Source organism: Polypterus senegalus, chromosome 3 (assembly GCF_016835505.1).
Source record: "Polypterus senegalus isolate Bchr_013 chromosome 3, ASM1683550v1, whole genome shotgun sequence".
In the NCBI taxonomy this organism is placed as follows: Eukaryota; Metazoa; Chordata; class Cladistia; order Polypteriformes; family Polypteridae; genus Polypterus; species Polypterus senegalus.
In genome coordinates this window covers 57,376,994-57,401,385 of record NC_053156.1, presented here as the reverse complement: position 1 = coordinate 57,401,385, position 24,392 = coordinate 57,376,994, and the positions used below count along the sequence as shown (strand labels likewise).

The 24,392-nt window shown below is 38.5% G+C and overlaps 1 protein-coding gene across 2 annotated transcripts in view; it reads left to right on the top strand.

The window, feature by feature from the left end:
- The window catches only part of LOC120525179 (trophinin associated protein), a 76,810-nt gene that overhangs the window by 7,911 nt on the left and 44,507 nt on the right, over window positions 1–24,392 (top strand). For both annotated transcript variants that reach the window (XM_039747270.1, XM_039747269.1), the window contains exons 3-4: window positions 10,754–11,042; window positions 15,186–15,763. In XM_039747270.1, the coding sequence (XP_039603204.1) occupies window positions 10,754–11,042; window positions 15,186–15,763 (867 nt within the window). The remainder of the gene's footprint in view (window positions 1–10,753; window positions 11,043–15,185; window positions 15,764–24,392) is intronic.

Here is a 24,392-nt window from a genome sequence, read left to right as displayed (position 1 = left end):
CAATCGGTACAGCTCCTTTTCTCCCTTCTTAGTGTCCAACCTCTCATACAACTCATCATATGCCTTTTCTTTAGCCTTCGATATTTGAGCCTTATCTCCTTGTACTCTTTTATACTTTCTCCATCTTTCTGACTATCCCACTTTTTCTTTGCCATCCTCTTCCTCTGTATACTCTCCTGTACTTCCCCATTCCACCACCAGGTTTCATTTTCCTCCTTCCTCTGTCCAGATGTCATGCCAAGCACCCTTCTTGCTGTCACCCTTACTACATCTGCTGTTATTTCCCAACTGTCTGGTGACTCTTCACTACCACCCAGTGCCTGTCTCACCCTCCCCTTAAACTCAACCTTGAAGTCTTCCTCTTTCAACTTCCACCATTTGATCCTTGGCTCTGCTCTCACTCTCTTCCTCTTCTTGATCTCCAACATCATCCTACAGACCACCATCCTATGCTGCTTAACTACACTTTTCCCTGCCACCATTTTGCAGCCTTCAATCTCCTTCAGATTGACTCTTCTGCATAGAATGTAATCTACTCGTGTGCATCTTCCTCCACTCTTGTACGTAACCCTATGTTCCTCCCTCTTCTTAAAATACGTATTCACCACAGCCATGTCCATCCTTTTGGCAAAATCCACTTTCATCTGACCTTCTTTATTCCTCTCCTTGACACCATACCTACCCATCACTTCCTTGTTTCCTCTGTTCCCTTCACCAACATATCCATTGAAATCCTCTACAATCACCATTTTCTGTTCCTTGGGTACACTGTTCATCACTTCATCCAATTCACTCCAAAAATCTTCTTTTTCCTCGATCAAACACCCAACTTGCAGGGCATATGCACTAACAACATTCATCATCACACCTTCAATTTCCAGCTTCATAATCATTACTCTGTCTGACACTCTTTTTACTTCCAAAACACTCTTGACATACTGTTCCTTCAGAATAACCCCTACCTCATTTCTCCTCCCATCCACACCATGATAGAATAATTTGAATCCACCTCTGATCCACCTGTCCTTACTCCTCTTCCATTTAGTCTCTTGCACCACAATATATCAACCTTCCTTCTCTCCATCATATCTTGTAACTCTCTCCCCTTACTAGTCATACTGCCAACATTCAAAGTTCCTACCCTCAGTTCCACTCTCTTTACCTTCCTTCTGTCCTTTTACCTCCAGACATGTCACCCCATCCCCCTTTTCTCCTTTGGCCAACAGTAGCCCAATTTCCACCAGCACCCAGTTGGCTAACCTTACTGGTACTGGTAGTGGTTGTTGTTAACCCGGAGCTCGACCGTTCGGCATGGAAATTTGTATTGTTGTCCGCATATTGATTAGGGAAAATTTTACACCGAATGCCCTTCCGGACATAACCCTACCCATTTATCCAGGCTTGGGACCGGCATGAAGAAACACTGGTTTGTGCATCCCCTGTGGCTGGATTGTACGTGGGTATGCACCCATTTATTCGATTTCTCTAATGAGTTACTTTTACAAATGTTGTTTGGTACATAAAGCGCTCCAATTGCTGTCGGCTGTCCATAATCGGTGCTCTTGCAAATAAACAAAGAACTGATGATTTTTTTTTTTTTAAATAATTGCTTTAGCCTTTGTGGTGTTTTTATTTAACGACAAAATGACCAACACCATTTTTGAAGACTCTTAATTTCAGCTGTAATCAGCACATTGATGTGACTTGTGGTCTATTAGCTGTGGCACCTTTTAATAATTTGTGTTGTTTTTTTATATGCTGTTAACACATTATCGGAGTCCTGTGCATGCTGATAACCTTGAAAGCTCATAAAACTCAAGGAATCTGTTTTTCATGGGGCTCTAAACTTTTCCTTATATAGTCCCTTCAAGGATTTTTTGCCCGGGGCACGCATGCCCAGTGTAGGCGAAAGTCTACGTCAAATGTTTTTGGATGTTTCAGTATAGAATGGAACCTTTTGTAAATGATGCCAGAACTCCAGTAGTACTTGAAATTCATTTTTCTGTTTGGGTGGTGGGGGACCCCACCCTTGAATTTAACACAAGGGGTGATTTTGGAATTTGAGGGTCAAAAAGCCTTAGTGTTAAAAGCACCTTGATATTAATTTTTCTGTGGCAACAGCTTGTGGAAAATAGTACTATAAAAACACAGTCTGTAGTTGCGTTGTTGCGAGAAAGGTGTAAAGCGCCTGATGTTTTGAAACAACCATATTACAATAAATCTAGTTATTTTGATGCTAATGACAGTGATCAAGATAGTGACAATCAGTTGGATAATGTGTTACCTGTATGCTCTGGCACTGTTGCGGATCACTGCCCCAAAGGTGTTTTGTCATTATAAGGCATCCAACTTCTTATAACTATTGGGACAAGCAGTACATGAACATTCTGCTGCCTACTGAGCCCAGACAGCCACCAAATACCAAATGCATTGTGTACAACAAGTGGTCAGTACAAAGAAATCTGTTATGTTTGTGACACATGTGCTTCTAAGCCTGTACTCACACCCTGTTCAAATGGAGACTTTTAGTCGTGTTGAAAATAAAGTAATTAACATTTTCTCTGAATTTTGACAGCGTGTGACCTGCAGAGAGATCTCCTGCCACCCAAACCTGACACAGACGGATGCAGGACTCAAGTTCAGCACACACTTTTTTTTTCCCCTGTTGAAAATTCCTTCCCATTTCCCACTGGTATAGCATGGTTCACAGCACAAAACACTCTTCTATTCCTTCCTTTCACTTTCTCTTCCTCTCTGTCTGCCTCCCCTCCTAATAGCAAGGTTCCCTTCTTCCCGACTATGGCTCCTGGAGTAGTGGCTGCTGCCCCCTTTTATAGGGCACCCAGAAGTGTTCTAGGTGTCCACTGACCACCTTCTAACGGAACGTCCAGGTATGGTGGAAGTGGTTCAACAAAGGCACCCATGGAACCCAACAGGGCTGCGTCAGACTCCAACTCCCATGGAGCCCTGTGGGACTCTGAGGCACTGCTGAAACCCGGGGGACTGCCACCTAGTGCTTCGGGGGAGGTAATGCCCTGAATAAGCTCTCTCCCCTGGTCCTTCCATTGTAGAGGCGTCCCTGCTGTCTGCCACAAGAGTTACTATTGATAATAAGACCGTTGTTTTCTAATACATTCCTTTACATTTTTTTTACCAGTTTTGATAGAGTTCATTATTTTAATTATATTGAGACCTGTACTCCAACTAACTTACTTTGCTTACCAAATAAACAAGTGTGGTAACTTTATGCATTAAAAGCTAGAATATGCACGAATCATTTAATTTGTGCTGAAAGCCCATTGCCCAGTGCTAACTGAGAGAGTTTTTGTTTAAAAACACCATTTTTAAGTGAAAATTTAGTAGTGTAAACATCACCTTAGTTAACGCTGTTGTTATGATTTTGAACCCTTAATTGCCTAATTTAAGTTTATACAGCTGCATTTAGATTTTGTTTCTTATTAAACAGCCATCAGGTGTTAATAAGGTGAAAATGACATAGGAACCGCCAGCTCTACAGCTAATGGGATTCCATTTAAACCTGTGTGTATGCATCATGAAGTATCAGTGTTACAAAAATGTGTAGAAATTAAATTCTTAGAGAAGGCCAAGAGGTACAGATCTGTTCTGGTCAATAAAACATATGGATAATGGGTTTAGAAAATGAGAAATCTACAGTGTGATAAGTATTTGTCTTAGAACAATGAAAGTACTAACACCTCATATAATTTAAAAAGTTTCGCTATCTGCTAGAATTGGCTACAAATTCTGAAATTGGTTAGAACAAAAACCTGCAACCACTGTGGCCCTCTAGGGCCTCAGTTGAGGTCCCATGCACTTTGTGTTCAATGGCCACCAGAAACACACAACAACCCCCAGGACATTCTCTAATGCAAAAACATATTGCAATTTTAAGTCACTGTTATGATGCACAGTCCTAGAAGGTTTCATGCAGCTAGTCTCATCAGTGCTTGAATCATTCACATTACTGCCAACATCAAATATGAATTCAGAATACTTTGGTCAGAAGAAAGTGATGCAGGGTATCACTCTAAGAAATCAGAAAATGTAAATGTGAAACAGTAGTAGTGACTGTTACAAATATTTAGGTGTATGATATTTCAGTAACTATTTAGTCTGTTACATCTGGTCCGTAGTAAAGGAATTATGAAATTTCAAGAAAAAAAAAAATTTTAGATGTTTTTTGAAATGATGTGCAGTTTTAGCCTGATGTTACTGTATTGGTAAAGCATTTCATTTTTTTGTTGCATAACAACCGGTTCAGCAAGTGGATGGATGGATGGATTAGTTGTTCACATTAACTCTTGAAAAAAGCCTTCAAATTCATTCATTTAATTTTAAGTTTTTAATCCATATGCACATTTCCTTATAAACTGAAATATGTTTGCTGTTGACAAATCTGCCCCATATTTTGAATGAATGAATGAATGATCTTTATTGTCATTGTCACAGGTACAATGAAATTGGAAGATGTCTCTGGTCAGTGCATTATCGCATATATAAAAAAAAAAAACACGAGTAGAATATAAACAAACATTCAGTAGTGCAAATTATCACATCTATTAAAAAAAACGAGTGAATCTAAACAAACATTATAGACAAGCATTCAGTAGTGCAAATTGCATAAGTCAGTGCATAATTCATATAGCTGTTATGTGACCATTATCTGCTTTTAGTGGCATTGAGACGTGCTATTGCAGTTGGGTAAAAACTATGTTTGAGTCTATTTGTCCTTGCATGTATTGCTCTATACCGTTTGCCTGACGGCAGCAGTTTGAATAGGGAGTGTCCAGGGTGTGAGGTGTCCTTTTATGATGTTATGGGCTTTTTTGAGGCAGCGGGAGCTGTGTAGATCTTCTAGTGTGAGGAGAGGGCAGCCCATGATCCTTTGGGCAGCGTTGATGACTCCCTGAAGTGCTTTCCTCTGAGCCACTGTGCAGCTAGCGTACCATATGCAGTATGTTTAGGATATTTTCTATAGAGGCTCTGTAGAAGGACACCAGCAATCTCTGTGTGATGTTATTCCTCCTGAGTACTCTCAGGTAGTACAGTCTCTGTTGGGTCTTTTTCAGCAGCTCAGAGGTGTTCACACTCCAGGATAGGCTTTCCTCTATGTTGACTCCCAAGAACCGGAAGTCTGCCACCCTCTCCACACAGTCACCGCTGATGATTAGTGGTTGGACTTCTGTCTTGTTTCTTCTGTAGTCTATTATGAGTTCTTTGGTCTTTTTAGTGTTTAGGAAGAGGTTGTTATCCTTGCATCAAGAAGACAGCTGCTCCACCTCATTTCTGTAGGCAGATTCGTCTCCCCCAGATATGAGCCCCACCACGGTAGTGTCATCTGCAAATTTCACAATGATGTTGCTCTGGTGGGCAGGGGTGCAGTTGTGTGTGTAGAGAGAGTAGAACAGTGGACTGAGGTGACCCAGTGCTGAGACTTAGGGTTGGTGATGTGACACGGCCCACTCTCACTCTCTGTCTGCAGCCAGTCAGGAAGCTGTTGATCCATCTGCAGGTGCTGTGAGGAAGCCCCAGGTCTTTTAGTTTGACATCCAGTTTGCAGGGAAGAATAGTATTGAATGCAGAGCTGTAATCTACAAAAAGCATGCGTACATAGCTTCCTTGCCTCTCCAGGTGTGTTGCAGCGGCATGGAGTGCTATGGCTATGGCGTCCTTAGTAGATCGGTTCGCTCTGTAAGCAAACTGGTTGGGGTCAAGGCTGCGGGGTAGGGCTGCTGTAATGTGATAACGGACCAGCTTCTCAAAACACTTCGCCACTGGGGTGAGTGCCACTGGTCAATAGTCGTTAAGGCTGGAGATGTGAGGTTTCTTGGGCAAGGGTATTATGGTGGAGGTCTTGAGGCAAGGTGGGACAGTCGACTGTGCGAGGGATTGGTTGAAGATCCTGGTGAAGAATCTCAGCCAGCTGGTCTGCGCAATCCCTCAGTACTTGTCCTGGTACACCATCAGGACCAGCCGCCTTCCTCGGGTTTACGGCCCGCAGGGTGCGCCTCACTTCATGTTCCTCCAGAGTGATGATGCTACTACAGTGGGCTGTGTGGTGTTGCCGTGCCTCTAAAGCATCTGGTGCAGTGACCTCAAAACTGGGGAAGAAGATGTTCAGCTCCTCCGCCAGTGCTAGGTCACCTTCAGCAGCGCCTAGGTTGGTCTTGTAGTTTGTCAGCTTCTGGACACCCTGCCACACAAGCCGGCTGTTCTTGCTTTCCAGGTGGTTCTCAATTCTCTTCCTGTAATCCGCCTTGGCCTCCCTGATGCCTCTTTTCAGGTTGGCTGTCACCATACTGTAGTGGTCCCTGTTACCGGCCCTGAAGGCGTTATTCCTCACCTTTAAGAGCTGTCGGACTTCCAGGGTTCATCCAGGGCTTTTGGTTAGGGTAAGCCCGGATATGTTTGTCCACTGTGACAGTGTCTATGCAGTGTCTGATGAAACAAAGGACACTGTCCGTGAATATTTCCAGGTCTTGATGTTCGAAGATGTTCCAGTTGGTTTTATCAAAGCAATCCTGCAGCTTTTGAGAGTAACAGTCTTTGTGATGGCCGACGCGGTTTTCCTGATGGTGGCATATGCAGGAATTAGGAGCAGGGACAAATGGTCAGACTGGCCCAGGTGTGGTAGAGGTCTGGCCCTGTAGCCCTTCTTGATGTTTGAGTAAACTTTGTCCAGAGTGTTATCACCCCTAGTGGCACACTTTACATGCTGGTGGAAATTAGGGATTACTGTTTTTAAATCTGCATGATTAAAATCCCCAGCTATGATGTGTACAGCGTCCGGGTATTTGCTCAGTTTGTTGCTAATGTTTGTATGCAGAAGTGTTATCGCCTGTGTTTTCAGGGAGTGTGGCTGTATGTTAATGGAAGGATTTACCAAGTGTGGAAGTGAACTGCTGTATTGGCATTATGCATAATCTTTTATTGTGCTGTGCCAAACTTTGTTCACAATGGTTTCCATGAAAGGGTATCCTCATTCATTATGTAGCCTTTCAGATTTACAGTGGTGTGAAAAACTATTTGCCCCCTTCCTGATTTCTTATTCTTTTGCATGTTTGTCACACAAAATGTTTCTGATCATCAAACACATTTAACCATTAGTCAAATATAATACAAGTAAACACAAAATGCAGTTTTTAAATGATGGTTTTTATTATTTAGGGAGAAAAAAAATCCAAACCTACATGGCCCTGTGTGAAAAAGTAATTAGTCTAGTCCCGGTATTTAAAATGTCGGCATAAACCTAGACGCCAAACGATGTCATCTGAAAACAGAATAGTATTTCGTAATGTTTTGTAGAAAATGAGTTGAATGTGGATTTGTGCCAGAAATAAGAGACAACAACGGTACAGGTGGATGGCTTAAAGGTGTTAATTTCACATTGCCGTCTGAACAACACATCCCACGTGATTCAAATTTAAACCGCGCCTCCCAGCGTCCACTTTGTTCTTACAATCCGTTGCCGCTGAAGGCGGTTTACAGCTCGTCGCAGTTAAAAAGTGGAGAAAAGCAAAGCTGTTTTCTACTATCAAGTACTGGGAAATATAAAAAAGTTACAGTGGCAGTTTTGTCTGTCTGTCAGCGCTGGAGTCCAGAGCTGAGGGCAATGCGGGGCGCACTACTTAATACGTAATTTCCATATCGCGTGGTCATACATAATTTTCGTTTCAAACGTGAAAAGAATTTTTATATATATAAAAATATATATATAAATATATATAAAAATATACATATACACACACAGTGGAACCTCGGTTCATGAATGTCTCGGTACACGTACAACTCGGTTTACGACCAAAAAGTTCGCCAAACTTTTGCCTCGGTTCACGACCACACACTCGGTATACGAGCAAGCCAGTATCACTTTCGGTTTGTACATGTTCAGTCTCTCCCTGTGCATTTTCTGTGCAGCGAGAGAGCGCGACACACTGGCAGTGCAAGATAGGCGCATGCGCGCACACGCAGACACACAGGCAGCGCGAGAGAGAACTGGACGCATTAAGGTAGGAAGGCAGTTAAAGAATGCACTGGGCTTGATTTTGTTTTCACTGCTGTTTCCAGCGATCTGTTCGTAGCGCGCATTGTTGCAATGTTATTTTTCTTGGTGGCTTATTAAATTACGAATTTTTTCAAATGTTAATTTTTTTCACTGTGTTTAAACCTCATTTAAAAAGTGCTTTTAGCCGGTGTTTGGTAGCGCTATAGCGCAAACTATTGCAGTGTTAGTTTTCTCTGTTGTTCAAGGTTTTCTCAGTGTTATTCAATGTTTTTACATTTAGTTTACTATTATGCTGTGCATTCTATGGTTTAATTAACTACATTTGTGCTTAAAAACTTAAAAAATATATATATTTACATATAGTTTGTATGGTCTGGACAAGATTAATTGTATTTACATAAAATCCTATGGGGGAAGTTGCTTCGGTTCTACTGTATCGAAATTAACTGTGTAATGTTTACAAGTTGAATTCACTTGTTTGTATTCATTCTCTAAGAATTTAATGGTGCACAGAATGAACAAACTACCTACCATAGCTGCATTAGCGTTACTCTCAGTGCACCACTTAAAGTATTTTAACCCATTGTTTGTGTGTGTATGTGGAATAGTAGCTGCATAGCAGCTGATCAGAAATCTCTACGTCGGGTTGTGTCGAGAGCACAGAGGATTATCAGGATACAGCTTCAAGCCCTGGAGGACATTTATAGCATAAACTGCCACCAGCACCTGCATGGATTCCACTCCGCCATGCTGCAGTCTATTTGAACTTCTCTTTGCCCTGTTTATTTGAAATTGTTCCTGCCTCACCCTCGATGCTTGCTGCGACTGGGAAGACCATGGATGGATGGATGGAATAATTAAACATGTATAACAAAGGTTTTTCCATGTTCCATAAACATTTTGAAGAATCGGTGTTCTATGTTTGCAGCCTGCTTTACATTTATTTCAGCGCTCATTGGGTTGCAATTGGTTATGTGGAGAAAGAAAATGGAAGAACAGGAATTGGGTGTTTTTACATTTGACAGAGACAGTACTGCTGCATTGAATTGTTCCATTTAGGGCAAGAACAATCCCTGGACGGGGAACCAGCTCATCGTTACCACTGCGCCACCATACCCCCACATGTTTAATACTGTACATGCTTTAATACATTTCATCATGACAATGATATCAAGTATACATCATACTATTCTAAAATGTTTAGAGACCTCTAATTTCATGAATGTAATGTATTCTAAGTGTCAATCAGTGCCTGAACACTCCTTTCTACAAAAGAGACAGCCCGTGTAAGAAGCACGTAGTGATTAATGACTGGGCCAGGGAACACATGCTACTTTAGTTACGAAGGGAACTCTAGTAAATTAATCATAGATTTTGAGATGAAGTTTATGATGTTGTACTTTAATAACAAAGTAAACTATGAGATTAAAAGTGGACATTTCTTTTTATTCGCTGTCTGTTTTTTTTTTTTCTTTCTTTTTCTCTTTGCACTAATACACTTCTGTATGACATTCTGACAGTGGGCTATGACTTGCCTATTCACCTCGACTTTGACATCTGACCACGTTTTTTATTTAGGGCACTGTGTGACTTTCTGAACTTGAACTTTTGAGTATCTCCGCCACGCTGTATCACTCCATCACTTTCCTTTAGTTGCTTATTACACTATTAAGCCAACAAATAGTATGTTTTTCCCTGCTTTTGCTTCTCCACTTTGCATTTGCTGAAGTTGTTTTTTTTTTTTTTCTTCTATGCTTTTGCCATTGTCTTTTCACAATACAGGTAATCCCCAGGTTACAGACATCCGACCTACGACTTACGAACGAGGCCACAGCTGTAACGCATGCGCCTCAGTAACTGCCGCTCCGTCATCTTCAGCCTAGGGATGCTGTGTGGTGGACGAGTGAGGAACCCCTCCTCGCCGCCCCAAGTCATTCTCAATAGCAAGCCTGCTTGTACTGTTACGCACATTGCAGGAAGTTGTCTCTTCTCAGTACATCAGACATGTTGACGGGTGCCTTCCTGCTGAGATAGCGTGCACAGTGCTGTGCAGAACAGCTCATCTTAACTTTTTGTCTTCACCCTTCAAGAATGTATCTGAAACAGAAATTTGATGCTAGTGCTGGTGATAAAGTAAAGAAGAGAGAGACCATCACCATTGAAAATAAAATAGAAATAATAAAAAGGTCAGAGAGGGGTGAAACTCCATCATTCATTGGCAGAGCACTTGATTACAGTCGGTCAACAATAGCATTTTTTAAAATAAAGTACCTGTTCCAACTTACATACAAATTCAGCTTAAGTACAAGCCTGCAGTCTCTATCTCTTACGTAACCCGGGGACTGCCTGTACACTGAACATAGCTGCCTTTTTATATCGATTTGCATATTCAAAGGGGCGTAATTCTGGGAGGAATCAGGATGGAGTGATCGGCGCGTACACGTGTATTTCTTTTCACACTGACTGGGATTTATGGAAGTAAAGTGTGTGGAAGTTGGCTTACACAGGTTTTGTGCATCTGATTTTTTTTTTTTTTTTTTTGTGAGGATGTACATTTCCATTTTTGTCCATAAGCCATGTTTTAGTTTTAATTCTATGTACAGCATTATACATGAGGCCCCGGTTTGTATTTCTTTTTTTATTTTGTAATCTGTTTAAGTGTGCACTTTAGAAAAGTATCATTGTTAAAAACTATGATGATGTTTCTTGTTTTCCCCCCTCCTGTAGGCAGGGAGATTTGAAATTTGCTTCTTCAAGAGTATTTGGCAGAGAAGCTGGAATGGGAATTCTCACCCAGGCAAATAATGGAACAGAGCTGCAGAGGAATAATCATTCACCATTGTCCAAGTGCAATAGCACGCGATTGGGTCAAACTGGTAAATCAAAGTGTATTAAAGAGAATATCCCCAAAAACACAGCAGAGAGTAAAATTCCTGTGGCAGTCAAAACTTATCAGCGTAAATGTGTAGTTGACTTTGAAAAGGCACATCGTGCTTGGGATGCCAACTTCAGGAAGGTAAGTATAATTTTTAAATAAGTTAAAGATCGGGGCATACTACGTGACCTTATTTTATGACAATGGAGAAGTAGACTTGCTAATGTTTCACTTGATATGTCTTGTATATTTTTAATCTTTCATCCACTGTATCTGATCAGACTTTTAGCAGAGTTATTTAGACGGTCAACAACGTTTAGCATAGAAGGGTAAACAATATTTTAGTTTTTGTCACTCTAAACTTTCTTTTCAAAATCACTTTTTTCTAGAAATGCTTTATGTCCCCCAATAAATAGGTGATTTTGTGGATAATTTTAGACTTTAGATATATCTAAATAATTTATTCATTTTTTGAGCTGGAAAGTGGTGATTTTGAAAGATAGCTTGAAAACGGTGTTTCCCACAGAAATTTCATGTAGCAGTCGGGGCACCCTTAGGAGGTATTGAGTGGTTGGTTGGGTGTGGTTCTTCACTGGAAAACATTACTGTATTGGTCACATGACCATTTCAGTTATACTTTGCTAGTAACATTGAGTTAATACATATAATTATATAACTGTTTATTGATTATGATGAGTCTTACTGTTTTACATAACGCTTGTGTGATAAAACTGGATCTTCTAAAAGTACCACATATGATGACTTTTCATTTAGGGACCACCATTAGTCCCAGTTATAATATAGAGTTCTTGAACTCATTCTTCCAATTTATCACAAATAAAGTATTTTTTGTTGATATTTACACAATCTATTATTCAAATCTGAAATTGATGGGGTATATTGGATGACTTAATTTCATGAAGTACAAAGTTCTTTAAAATTATAGCTGCATTGACACACACAAACTGAGCAAATGCAGATGTGTTTTCAAAAGACCACTCTTTGCGGTTAAGCAGGTTTGCAAACCCAAGTTTTACGTTTTAAACCATGACTTTTTTTTGTTTTTCTTCTGAGATTGCATGCAAATTATGCTACTTACGACTTAAAATTATACAGTTGTAATTTCTAAACAGCCTGTGAGAAACCATGGAGAAGATTCTGTTGTGTTACTGTTTTAAACACATAGCCGTGATATAATTTTTTATGCTTACTACCACTCAATATATATATACTGTATATATATATATATATATTTAAAAAAAGGTTGACAGACCTTACTAAAGATATATTTAATTAAATATAAATTTTTGTTGTTCCGATATCCTCCTTCTGCTTGCATAGCCACAATCCTATGATAGATATGGCTGGTTTGGAAAATGTAGGGTCCACTGGGTATAGAGATGGTGTGTAGGTACAGTATTCCCTCATTGTCCAAAAGACATTCATGATATTTATTTGAACAAACCATGTAGCTTGAGGGCTTGCAAAATAATGAATAAATAGTATGATTGGTTAATCAGTGCAGGAAAATAGTGAGAAAATCTATTTATCAGCTTGGTGGCACAAGACTATAGGGATAATCCCTTATGCTGTTTAAATACCTTTTTAAATTGATTTTACTTGGACCACTAAAACACCCAACATAGGGCGTGAGCATCACCTTTAGTAAAATTAACTAAAAGTAGCTGCCTTCATTTGTAACATATTGGAATCAAGTTCAGTTTTTTTTTTATCTGCCACTGTCTTGGCACTAAATGACTTATTATCTGTGTTGGTTAACAAATCAAAACATTGGGGTGGAGATCCAGTACAAGCATCATTTAATAGCTAGTTTATTGGTTTCTCTGAAGATCACCTTTAAAGAAGAGCACAGTGGGAATCCACTTACAATCCAGAATGCCGTTGGTACATATGTAATTTTCAGTGCTCGGCTTAAATACAGTGTTGTAAATGGTTATACATTTTCAGTCTCTATTTAATTTAGCTGAACTATATATGGATGTGATTCGTATTAGAGACTGCTTCAATGTGGGTCTTTAAGAAAAGTAATTCATTTTGGGTCATATGTTTTGACCTTCTGCTTTGGCATCATTTTGTACACATTTGTGTTTCTGTTTATTTGTTGCAACCTGCCATGCACCTTCTAGTCCTTTCTGCCCAGCTGATATTTTCACCTTCATTGTTCACTAATGCTTAAAGGTTTAGTGTATGGATTTATTTTATTAGCCACTGTAAATGCCTAAAGGCAGAGAAAGATGGTTTATGTATTAAGGCTGTGCTTGTGCAATGCCTGCTTTGAAAAGTCAAGTATTTTATAGTGTGTTGGTGTGATCCAATTCAATTTTACATAAGCAGGATATGTCAGCACTATGACAGTAAATTGTTGGATTGAGACTACATACAAAGAAATCCCAGAAAAGTCAAACTCTCAGTTTCCAAGGTTGAGATCTAATATGATTCCCTGCTAAATATATGAACTAATCCTAGGAGAAGATGGCTGGATGTCTAGCATCATTATTTAGAAAATTGAAAACATTGCTGAAATTGAACAGATTTAAAAATAAGGAATCTGATTCAGATAACTACTCTTCAGACCAAAGCTTGGATTTCCACTGGCCTGGTGTCCACTGCCAAGCAAGTCTCATCTACTTATTTGTCTCCTTCAGTGTTGGTTTCTTTTTAGAAGTCTACTCTGAAGGTATGATTTATGCAGTTTCCTGTAAACAGCTGATGTTAAGTCTGCTGCTTGAAATTTGTCTACCATTTATTTTGACTGTAATCAAAGAGGTATTACTTAACTTGCTATTTCTGTGACCGTTGACTCCAATAAACAACCTTTTGTAGCAGAGTTCAGTCTTAATCCTGTTGAGCTAGTTTGATAATAGTGTTTGATGGTTTTTGTAACAGCTATTGAAGACATTTTCACATTTTCTGAAATTTTTTTTCTGGCCTTCATTTCTTAATGTAACTAGGAAATATTTATTTTTGTTAAACTGTTTTTGTCATGTTGTTACTTATTACAATCAGTAGTAATGGCCTTCCACTAAATAGGGTTATTTATGCCCATTCTAGAACATTTGACAGATGAGAGGAGACCAATCAGTCCATCTAGCTTGTTTGTTTGCTAATAGATAAGCTGTCCCAATATCTCATCCAGACACTTCTTAAAGGGTGTCAAGTTTTCTGCTTCAACAAGTCTTGGTAGTTCCAGATTGCCATAACTCTTTGAATAAAGTGCTTCCTGACTTCAGTGCTAATTTCTCTTCCCCTGAATTTCCACTGGTATCCTTGAGTAGGCGATTCACTGTTAAATTGAAAGAATTCTGCTGGATCTAACTAATTAATGCCTTTAAGGGTTTTGAACGCTTAGATTGGTCCCCATGCAGTCTCCTTCGCTTTGGACTATAAGAGTTTACTTCTATGAGTCAGATTCTACCTTGTCACAACGCAATTAATTAAATGTATTAATGAGAATTTAAATTTCACAAATTAACTTAAAGAAGCACACAAACTAATTAATATGATAGCATTGTAGTTAATCATTCACCAAGTGTAAATATTGCTGAAGTTCTAAATTAAATCTACTAGTTTGTGGAGCATTACAAATGATTGAACAAATGTTTCTTTTTGAAAGAATGTTATAGATACACATTAAATCCATTTATTTTTAGTGTTTAAGCATACAGCTTTAGATAAATATCTTTAAGATTATGAAAAGTATGCATTCAGACAGGAGTGTTTTAAACTCTTAAGTGGTACTGTATATAATCTTACTGTTATGTATTTTGATTATCTGAATGTGATTTCTGCCTATAAGAATGTCTGTAAATCCCAAATATATTGCATCCTTGGTGTTAAAACCCACAGATCATGCTGTGGGATAACATATCCAGGTATCATCAGTTTTATTCTCTTTAAAGGTGAAATAATTGTTGGTTTTATACATACTGCATGTGAAGTGTTAAAACATATTTTCTGCGCATTTACTAAACAAAGTGCCATTCCAATGACAAAATATAGCAGACTGAATTGACTTAAAATTGCAGTTAGACTTAATATCTTGCACTATGTTTATGGTAATTTTGTTTTTCTTTTTCTTTCAAACTCGCTGCATATAATTCCTTATATATGATGTTACATACATTTACTGTGTTCTAAAACAGTTTCTTTATACTTATCAAAACCATAAAGGTGACTATAAAGGCAATCAGTCCATGGTTCTGAAGGTACTAATTTTTGATCATTGATTCACTTACCTAATTATTTTCTTTCTCTATTTAAAAGGGTAAAGCTTTGAAAAAGAAGCCCTGTACTCAACCAATACCATTTAACTTCACTCAAAAAGGAGAGAGGCACATACAGGGAAACTCTGCTACTTTCATTAAGCAGAACAGTATTGGAGGGCCAGCATCTTCAAACCATACTGCTACACCAGACAAAGCAAAGACTCCAAGAAAAGTGGTAAAGACTGTTGAAAATGTGGCTACACCACCCGGTCGTGTTGTGCGTTATTGTAAAGAATCGGAGAGTACAACTTCAGAAAGAAACATTAGTAAAAACCAACTTGCTTTGACCTGCTTGGACACTTCCCAATCAAGAAGGATAGAGGCTGTGGTCTCACCAAATGGTTCAAGTGACCAAAGATATGGAAATTCATGCAATGACGTTGTACCCCGTAGCCTCCAGTACCTTCCTCAAAAACGATTTGATGACGTGCTTTGTAGAACTGACAGATACCTAGCAGGCGAGAAAACTGAAAAGGGCCAACTTAAGCAAGATGATGTTTGCAGAGTTGACACAGCAGAGTCCGTGATTGTATCAAAACTAAACAGTCTTCCTTCTTCACCCCCCACTAACCAAAAGTAAGTACCATTCTTTCATTTAAAGACACACATCTGCTCAAACTGAAACTTTTCACTGTTGAATGGGAAGCTTTCAGTGCATGCAAATGCTCAAAATGAATGTGATATTTGTACAGTGAATATTTTTTGTTCCCTTTCTCATTGATTGTCTTCATGTTGAGGAGTATTGGATGCAGGATTTAAAATTTCACCTGGGAAGTGTACAGTAATCCCTTCTCGATCGCGGGGGTTGCGTTCCAGAACCCCCTGCGAAAGGTTAAAATCCGCAAAGTAAAAACCATGTGTTCATATGGTTATTTTTTATATATTTTAAGCCCTTATAAGATCTCCCACACTATTATAAACATTTCCTGCGCAGGTATACAGCATAAACCCTTTGTATTCTCTTAGATATTAGGTAAGATTCATTGAAATTATTTTTGTAAACAAACACACTGTTTATATACAGTAAAACCTAAATATTTTAAAGATATCGAGCGTCTCCGATATCGCATATGTTACAGCCATTATGACAGACAGGCCACCAGCAATAAATACATACAATGCAAGAAAAATTGTATACAGTAAAATGTGTGGACAGTGACACTAAACATATGTACATATATGTATATGTACGTAGAAAATAAATTATGGTTACTCACCAACAATTACACAACAACTTGTCTGATAACGATGAGTTTAATTTTACTGCACAACAAAAGAGAGCGTTACAGCTCTTCTAAAGGAGCCTCTTCAGGCGATTGTGTAGCACCACCACCGTTCTTCCGGCAGTCTTCAATCCAAATCCCTAAAGCAGATTCCATCCGGACTATTGCCTTATTACATCCACTTACAACTCGTTTTGCACCCTGGTTAAAGGACATTGTGGCCGTAGATTTAATATTCTTTTCTTCCTTTTTAAATAAAAAGAATTGTGGACTCATTGATGCTGTAATGGCATCCTGCAGCGGTGTAGCTGTTCCCTTCTTTCAACATATCCAAAACATTTACCTTTTGGCAATCATTCGCATCTTCTGTTGGCGCTTGGGCACGGCCTCTGAAGCAGTAGCAGGAGCAGATCGCTTTGGAGCCGTAACGAAGGGTTTGACTATTGTCGTGGTGAAAAATTGCCACCAAGAGGCCTTTTACCTGAAAATGAAGGCTATTAGGAAGCAGGATAGGCAAACAGAGTTTTAAAGCTTTTATTGCAATAAAACAACACAAATAATAACACGGACTTACCCCAATACGGCCAAATTGAGCTGAGCCCCATACAGTTCAGCAATCAAAGTTTATATAACAATTTCTTATCACTCCGACCTCGCTTAATTTGCTCATCTGATATTTTTCTCTGACTCCCTTCTACACCTGTCCGGCCAATTTCTCAGGTTCTCATGAGAAACATTATTATCTATTGACTTTCCCTGCTGCTGGGCCTCTGTTATTTCACTGTCTATTGTTCATTTCTTGTTTCTGTTTTTGCTTATTTCTTTCACTGGCCAAGGCCGGTACAGACATTCATCTTCATATTATATGGGCTTTCCTCTCATCAATTCCTCTTTCTCGGACTTGATCCGGTTTGTCTCATGCCCAAAGCTAAGCTTTAATTGAAAGAAATCCAGCATGTGCCTTTATTTAATCATTTGTTTGGCATGCTTGATTTGGCTTAGTTTCTGTGCTAAAGTTAATTTCTAATAAATTCTTCTATATTTATTTATGCTAGTGCCTGAATATACTAATTTTGCTTTCATACATTACATCATTGTGACCTTGTTTATAACAAAAGCCTTTGCTGTCTGTGCTGATTCACTATTGTATTTGGCTTCTCACGTGCCTTCCAGGACCATTTTTCCTGCATTTTGTTACTGGTATTGCTCCTTATTTTTCTGACCTCCATGAGAACAGGTGTTCTCATTCCTCCTTATCCTGTTCTCGGTTAGTTTCTGTACGTCATTCTTGTCCTGTTCTGCTTCAGGCTTAAAAAATAATGAAAGTTAACTTTTTACACAGCGAAACACGTTGATGCTGAATGAGTGTGATGAGACTTCCTGGTTAACGCAGCGGAATCGAATGTGGCGCTCTGTCACTGAAAAAATCAGCACACAGGAACTTAACTGCATGCTCTGGGTAGCTTCTCAGCCATCTGCCAATAGCGTCCCTTGTATGAAATTAACTGGGCAAACCAACTGAGGAAGCATGTACCAGAAGTAAAAAGACCCATTGTCTGCAGAAACCCACGAAAAATCTGCGTTATATATTTAGATATGCTTACATATAAAATCCGCAATAGAGTGAAGCCACGAAAGTCGAAGCGCGATATAGCGAGGGATTACTGTGTGTATGTGTATACTAGCAAAATACCCGCGCTTCGCACGGAGAAGTAGTGTGTTAAAGAAGTTATGAAAAAGAAAAGGAAACATTTTAAAACTAACGTAACATGATTGTCAGTGTAATTGTTTTGTGACTGTTACTGAGTGTTGCTGTCATCAAGGATTTGATTATCATCATTTGTTTCAATCAGGTTCTATTTGGAGGAAGTGTTGTGTTCAAGTTACATTCCGTGTTTGTCTAGTCTATCCCTGACCATCTCATCTTCGTTTGCATAAGCACAGTCCTTCACCAGCGATTTTAACTCCGTTACAAAGTGATCAAAAGTCTCGTTTATACCCTGCGTCGTCTCATTAAACTTGTATCTCGCGAATATCGTATTCGTCGTAGGCATGACAAACGCCAGCGGCAGCCTGTCTATGAACTTAATTTAAACTTAAGGCTTACACCGTGCTTTGTTTCCGCAGTAGCTGCACTTATGAATATGCTTGTATGTGTCACTCACTTCATATTCTTTTGCTGCATTCTCAATTTGTGTAATGCGTTTTTTGTTCAGCGCTCTTTGGAGCTCTTGCTTGTTCTCTGCACACTGCGTTCACAGTCAGTTCACGTGAGCCGCTCAGAGTACATGCATCGAAGGTTCTCAGCTGTGCTTGTTGTATCTCTTGCAATCTTGCGATGTCCACGGCTTTATTTAATGTTAGTTAAGACCCAACACTTAAAAGTTTCTCTTGCACTTTCACTGAGTTTGTGCCAAACACTAGTCTATCCCTGACCATCTCATCTTCGTTTGCATAAGCACAGTCCTTCACCCGCAAATATTTAGCGGCAGCGTGTCTATTGGATTGCTGCTAACGGACGGCCTTATATGGGCAGGCACTCAATTACGTGGGAGACGTGACGATGAGGGCTGCAGGCTATGGCTGCATATATGTACGTAAGTAGGTTCCATTTACGACCGTTAAGCATAGAATTTCGAAATGAAACCTGCCCAACTTTTGTAAGTAAGCTGTAAGGAATGAGCCTGTCAAATTTCAGCCTTCTACCTACACGGGAAGTTGGAGAATTAGTGATGAATGAGTCAGTGAGTGAGTCAGTAAGGGCTTTTCCTTTTATTAGTATAGACTAGCAAAATACCCACGCTTTGCAGCAGAGAAGTAGTGTGTTAAAGAAGTAATGAAAAAGAAAAAGAAACATTTTAATAATAACGTAACATGATTGTAACATGATTGACATATACATATATACATACATATATGTGTATATATATATATATATATATATATATATATATATATATATATATATACATATATATGTATATATATATACATACACATATATATGTATATATATATACATACACATATATATGTATATATATATATACATACACATATATATGTATATATATATATACATACACATATATATGTATATATATGTATCGTAAAAGGTGCTATATAGCGCCCGGCCCGGCACAGACCACGCAGAGGCACGTGTACAAAAACACACAGGCTTTATTTTTCTTTCAGCTGTATGACACGTCTTTCCCGTGCCACACAGCCCAAACACAGTCCCAAAGCACAAAAACAAACCACAATTCTCCACCGCTCCTCCCAGGTAAGCTTCGTTTCCTTCCTCCCAACTCTGGCTCTCCGAATGGTGGTGGCTGGGCCCTTTTATAGACCACCCGGAAGCTTTCCAGGTGATTTAACCACCTGGTCCCGATTGCACCTCCGGGTGGGGCTGAAAGCTCGTCCAGCATGGCTGTGGGAAGCAGGCAGCTCCCCCTAGCGGCCACGCTGGGCCCCAACCAAGCTGTGGAGGACTCCATCTCCCATGGAGCCCTGCGGGCGGTGTATGTGTGTATATATATATATGTGTAGATATAGATATAGATATCTGTCTTTTGGGGTGCGAGCAGCTGTTGCTGGGGGTACCAGAATCCATTGAGGAAGAAAAATTAAAAGCATTATTTGTACAAAATCTTAATTTATCTATTCATTCCTAAATAATTAAATGGGCAGGCTATTTCGTATCGGTGCAATACGCTGCTTGTTAAAACGGATGACTCCTGCTCTTACGTGCACTTAGTGCCGCGTGGGTATTATGAACTATCGTATTTGTTCAAGTTTTATTTAAATTTAAATAAGTAAATTTTATTTGGTCAACAGAAATATGTTTAGTAGGAATTAAGTTAAATTTAGTCATCATTCCATACATTTTTCTTCACCAACTTCCATTCCTACCAAAGATATTTCTGGCGACTAAATAGAACCTACTTATATCCAAATTCGAGCTACTGAGCTGTCGCCTGCCTGCCTGAATAAGTCACCCACGCTTCGCTCTTACTTTTTTACTGTTCATTTAATCATGGCCAGTCGCGGAAAAATTATAACATTGAAGGAGGATTACACTGAGTATGGCTTTAACAAAACAATTATTGATGGCGAGTAAAGCAGGGCTGTGGAGTCGGTAGATAAATGCTCCGACTCCTCAGTTTCTAAATCTTCCGACTCCTCTGTATGTATATACTATGCTAATGTATTTTCTACATCCATTGAAGGAAAGGAAGGCAACATACATGTCATTTCACCACAGAACTACTGGCTAGGAAGCCAACACTCTACTATAATGACAAATTAAAGACAAACACAATTGATTGGCGGCTGCAGATTGCGGGTGTCCACATGGACGGGCAGATCCAGCTTGCCAAAAATCTCGACCACCGCCCCCGTCCAAAGTAATGCGATGCCTCTGTCTACTGCAGTGGCTGTCTCCTCTGTCAGCCAGCCGGAAGTTTAGTGCATTGTGTCACTCACCGGCCAGCTGATCAGCAGACCGAGCCTCTGCTGGAGACAGGTAGGGAGATCTGTGTTCTCGGCTCCTTCGGCCCCCTTCACTAGCACATAGCGAAGGGGAGCCGACGGAGCTGAGAACACACCAGATGATTTTTCAGGCGTATGACGCGTGATGACTCGTTGAACGGCCGAAAAATCGGCAGTGCATCTGTAAATGTATGGGGGGCTTTAGGCTAGGTTCACAGTTCCCTGTATCAGTGGAACACGACACAATGGAAAGCGGTGCCGCACCTTACCTGTGCATTACATCCCATATAGTGACGCATACAGTCAATGAAAAGCATGCTTCATGGTTACTTGACATGTTGTTGGTTTTGTGGTAACATTATGCACTGCATACATTGGGCTTTATTCTTACAGCAGAGAAGTAGTTCATTATGACTGTTTGTGAATTGGGACATTTCAACTTACTTTTTTAATTCCCATTTAAATTTAGTAGGAGTCGGAGTCGGTTAACTTTTTTCCGACTCTGACTCCAGGTACCCAAAATTGTCTCCAACTCCGACTCCTCGACTCCAACTCCACAGCCCTGGAATAAAGTATCCATTATTCATAAAGCTTCAATTGGTGATCTGTTTTTCTGCGTTAACCTCATATTTTTTTCATACTTCTTCTCAAACCAAGGGTGTGCGAGGGTAAAATGAATCGCGAAGCGCTGATATACTGTGTGTATGTATGTATGTATGTATGTATGTGTATATATGTGTGTGTGTGTGTATATATGTGTGTGTGTGTGTGTGTGTGTGTGTGTATATATATATGTGTGTATATATATGTATATATGTATATATATATATACTGTATGTGTATATGTATATATATATATATATATATATATATATATATATATATGTGTATGTATATGTATATATATATGTGCATGTATATGTGTGTATATGTGTGTGTATATATGTATATGTATCTGTGTATATGTGTATATATATATATATATGTATATGTGTGTATATATATATATGTATATGTGTGTATATATATGTGTATATATGTGTATATATGTGTATGTGTGTATATGTGTGTATATATATGTATATATATATGTATATATATATGTATATATATATATGTATATAATAAATCAAAGACTTTGTTAAATGGTGCGACTCAAACCACTTACACCTTAACACCAGCAAGACCAAGGAGCTGGTGGTGGATTTTAGGAGGCCCAGGCCCCTCATGGACCCTGTGATCATCAGAGGTGACTGTGTGCAGAGGGTGCATACCTATAAATATCTGGGAGTGCAGCTGGATGACAAATTGGACTGGACTGCCAATACTGATGCTCTATGTAAGAAAGCTCAGAGCAGAATATACTTTCTGAGAAGGTTGGCATCCTTCAACATCTGCAGTAAGATGCTGCAGATGTTCTACCAGACGGTTGTGGCGAGTGCCCTCTTCTCGCGGGTGGTGTGCTGGGGTGGCAGCATAAAGATGAAAGACGCCTCACGCCTGGACAAACTTGTTAAGAAGGCAGGCTCCATTGTAGGATTAAAGTTGGACAGTTTAACATCTGTGGCAGAGCGACGGGCACTAAGCAAACTCCTGTCAATCATGAAGAATCCACTGCATCCACTTAACAGTGTCATCTCCAGACAGAGGAGTAGCTTCAGTGACAGACTTTGTCACTGTCCTGTTCCACTGACAGACTAAAGAGATCGTTCCTCCCCACACTATCGACTCTTCAATTCCACCCGGGAGTAAATGCGAACATTAATTTTATTTTAATTCTTTTCATTCTTATTACTATTTAATTTAATATTGTTTCTTTGTATCAGTATACTGCTGCTGGATTATGTGAATTTCCCCTTGGGATTAATAAAGTATCTATCTATCTATCTATCGAATACCCGCGCTTCGCAGCGGAGAAGTAGTGTGTTAAAGAAGTTATGAAAAAGAAAAGCAAACTTTTAAAAATAACGTAAGATGATTGTTAATGTAATTGTTTTGTCATTGATATGAGTGTTGTTGTCATATCTATCTATTTATATTATATATATATATATATATATATATATATATATATATATATATATATATATATATATATATATATATATATATATATATATATATATATATATATATATATATATATATATATATATATATATATATATATATATATATATATATATATATATAGCAAAATACCTGCAATTCGGAGAAGTAAAAAGAAAAGGAAACATTTTAATAATAGCGTAACATGATTGACAATGTAATTGTTTTGTCATTGTCATGAGTGTTGCTGGCATACATATATACACACAGACACATATATATACATATAAACATATATATATATACACATATATATATATATATATATATATATATATATATATATACAGTTATATATATATATACATATACACACATACATATATATACATATACATATATACACATACTGTATATATACACACACACATATATACATACTGTATATACAACATATACATATCTACATATATACTGTATATACACATATATATATAAATCTACATATATATATATATATATATTAGGGTGGGACTCGATTAAAAAATTAATCCAATTAATTAGAGGCTGTGTAAGAATTAATCTTGATTAATCGTATGTAATCGCACACGTATTTGCCCCAAATCGCAAATATATTTTTTTTTAATTTAAAAGTGTTTTAGTGGGCGACAGAATCAAATAATAGACATGTACATGAATATTGTAAACTGAAGCTGTTTTAATTTCTGAAAAAAAGCCTTTAAACTGCATTTGAATTCAAAACAGAAACAAAAATATCATCCCTGGTTAAAATTGGGCAGACTTAAAAATAAAATGGTAGTTTAAGTACTTTAAGTAGATTTTCAGAATAGTATTGTCTTTAAATAATAATAACCAAAATTTCAACATAAAGTGCAGTTTTTCTTCTTAAAAAAATAAGTCAGAAACATAAAAGGTAATTTGACCAACTTAATCTTTAAACTCTGAGTAACCTTAGCCAAAATTATTTTGTACATTAGGCTAAAACAGTGTGATCATTGAACATTTTGTAATTAGATGTAATTAGAATTACTAACGGTCACGGAAGTCCAATGATCCCCAGTAAGAGCCACAAAGTCCGCTTTCTGTAATGCATCTAATTTTGCTTGCTTTTCATTGTGCACAAAACCATGCTTTTATCAAGGCTTCGCTGGAAGTCGAAATGATCAGTCGTAGGAGCGCGCTTTATTCCGACTCTAACATTTTTGTAGCTGTGATGTGTGCATCAGTGTAATGGATGTACCAGGAAATGATGCATTGACAAAAGTTCCCGTTTGCTTGGAATTGAAAGTGTGATTAAATCGCGTTATTTTTAGCGCGTTATGGAGTACATGCATCGAAGCTTCTCAGCTGTGCTTGTGCTAATAAAGGGAAACATTTTAAAAATAACGTAACATGATTCTCGTTAACCTAATATTTTTCAT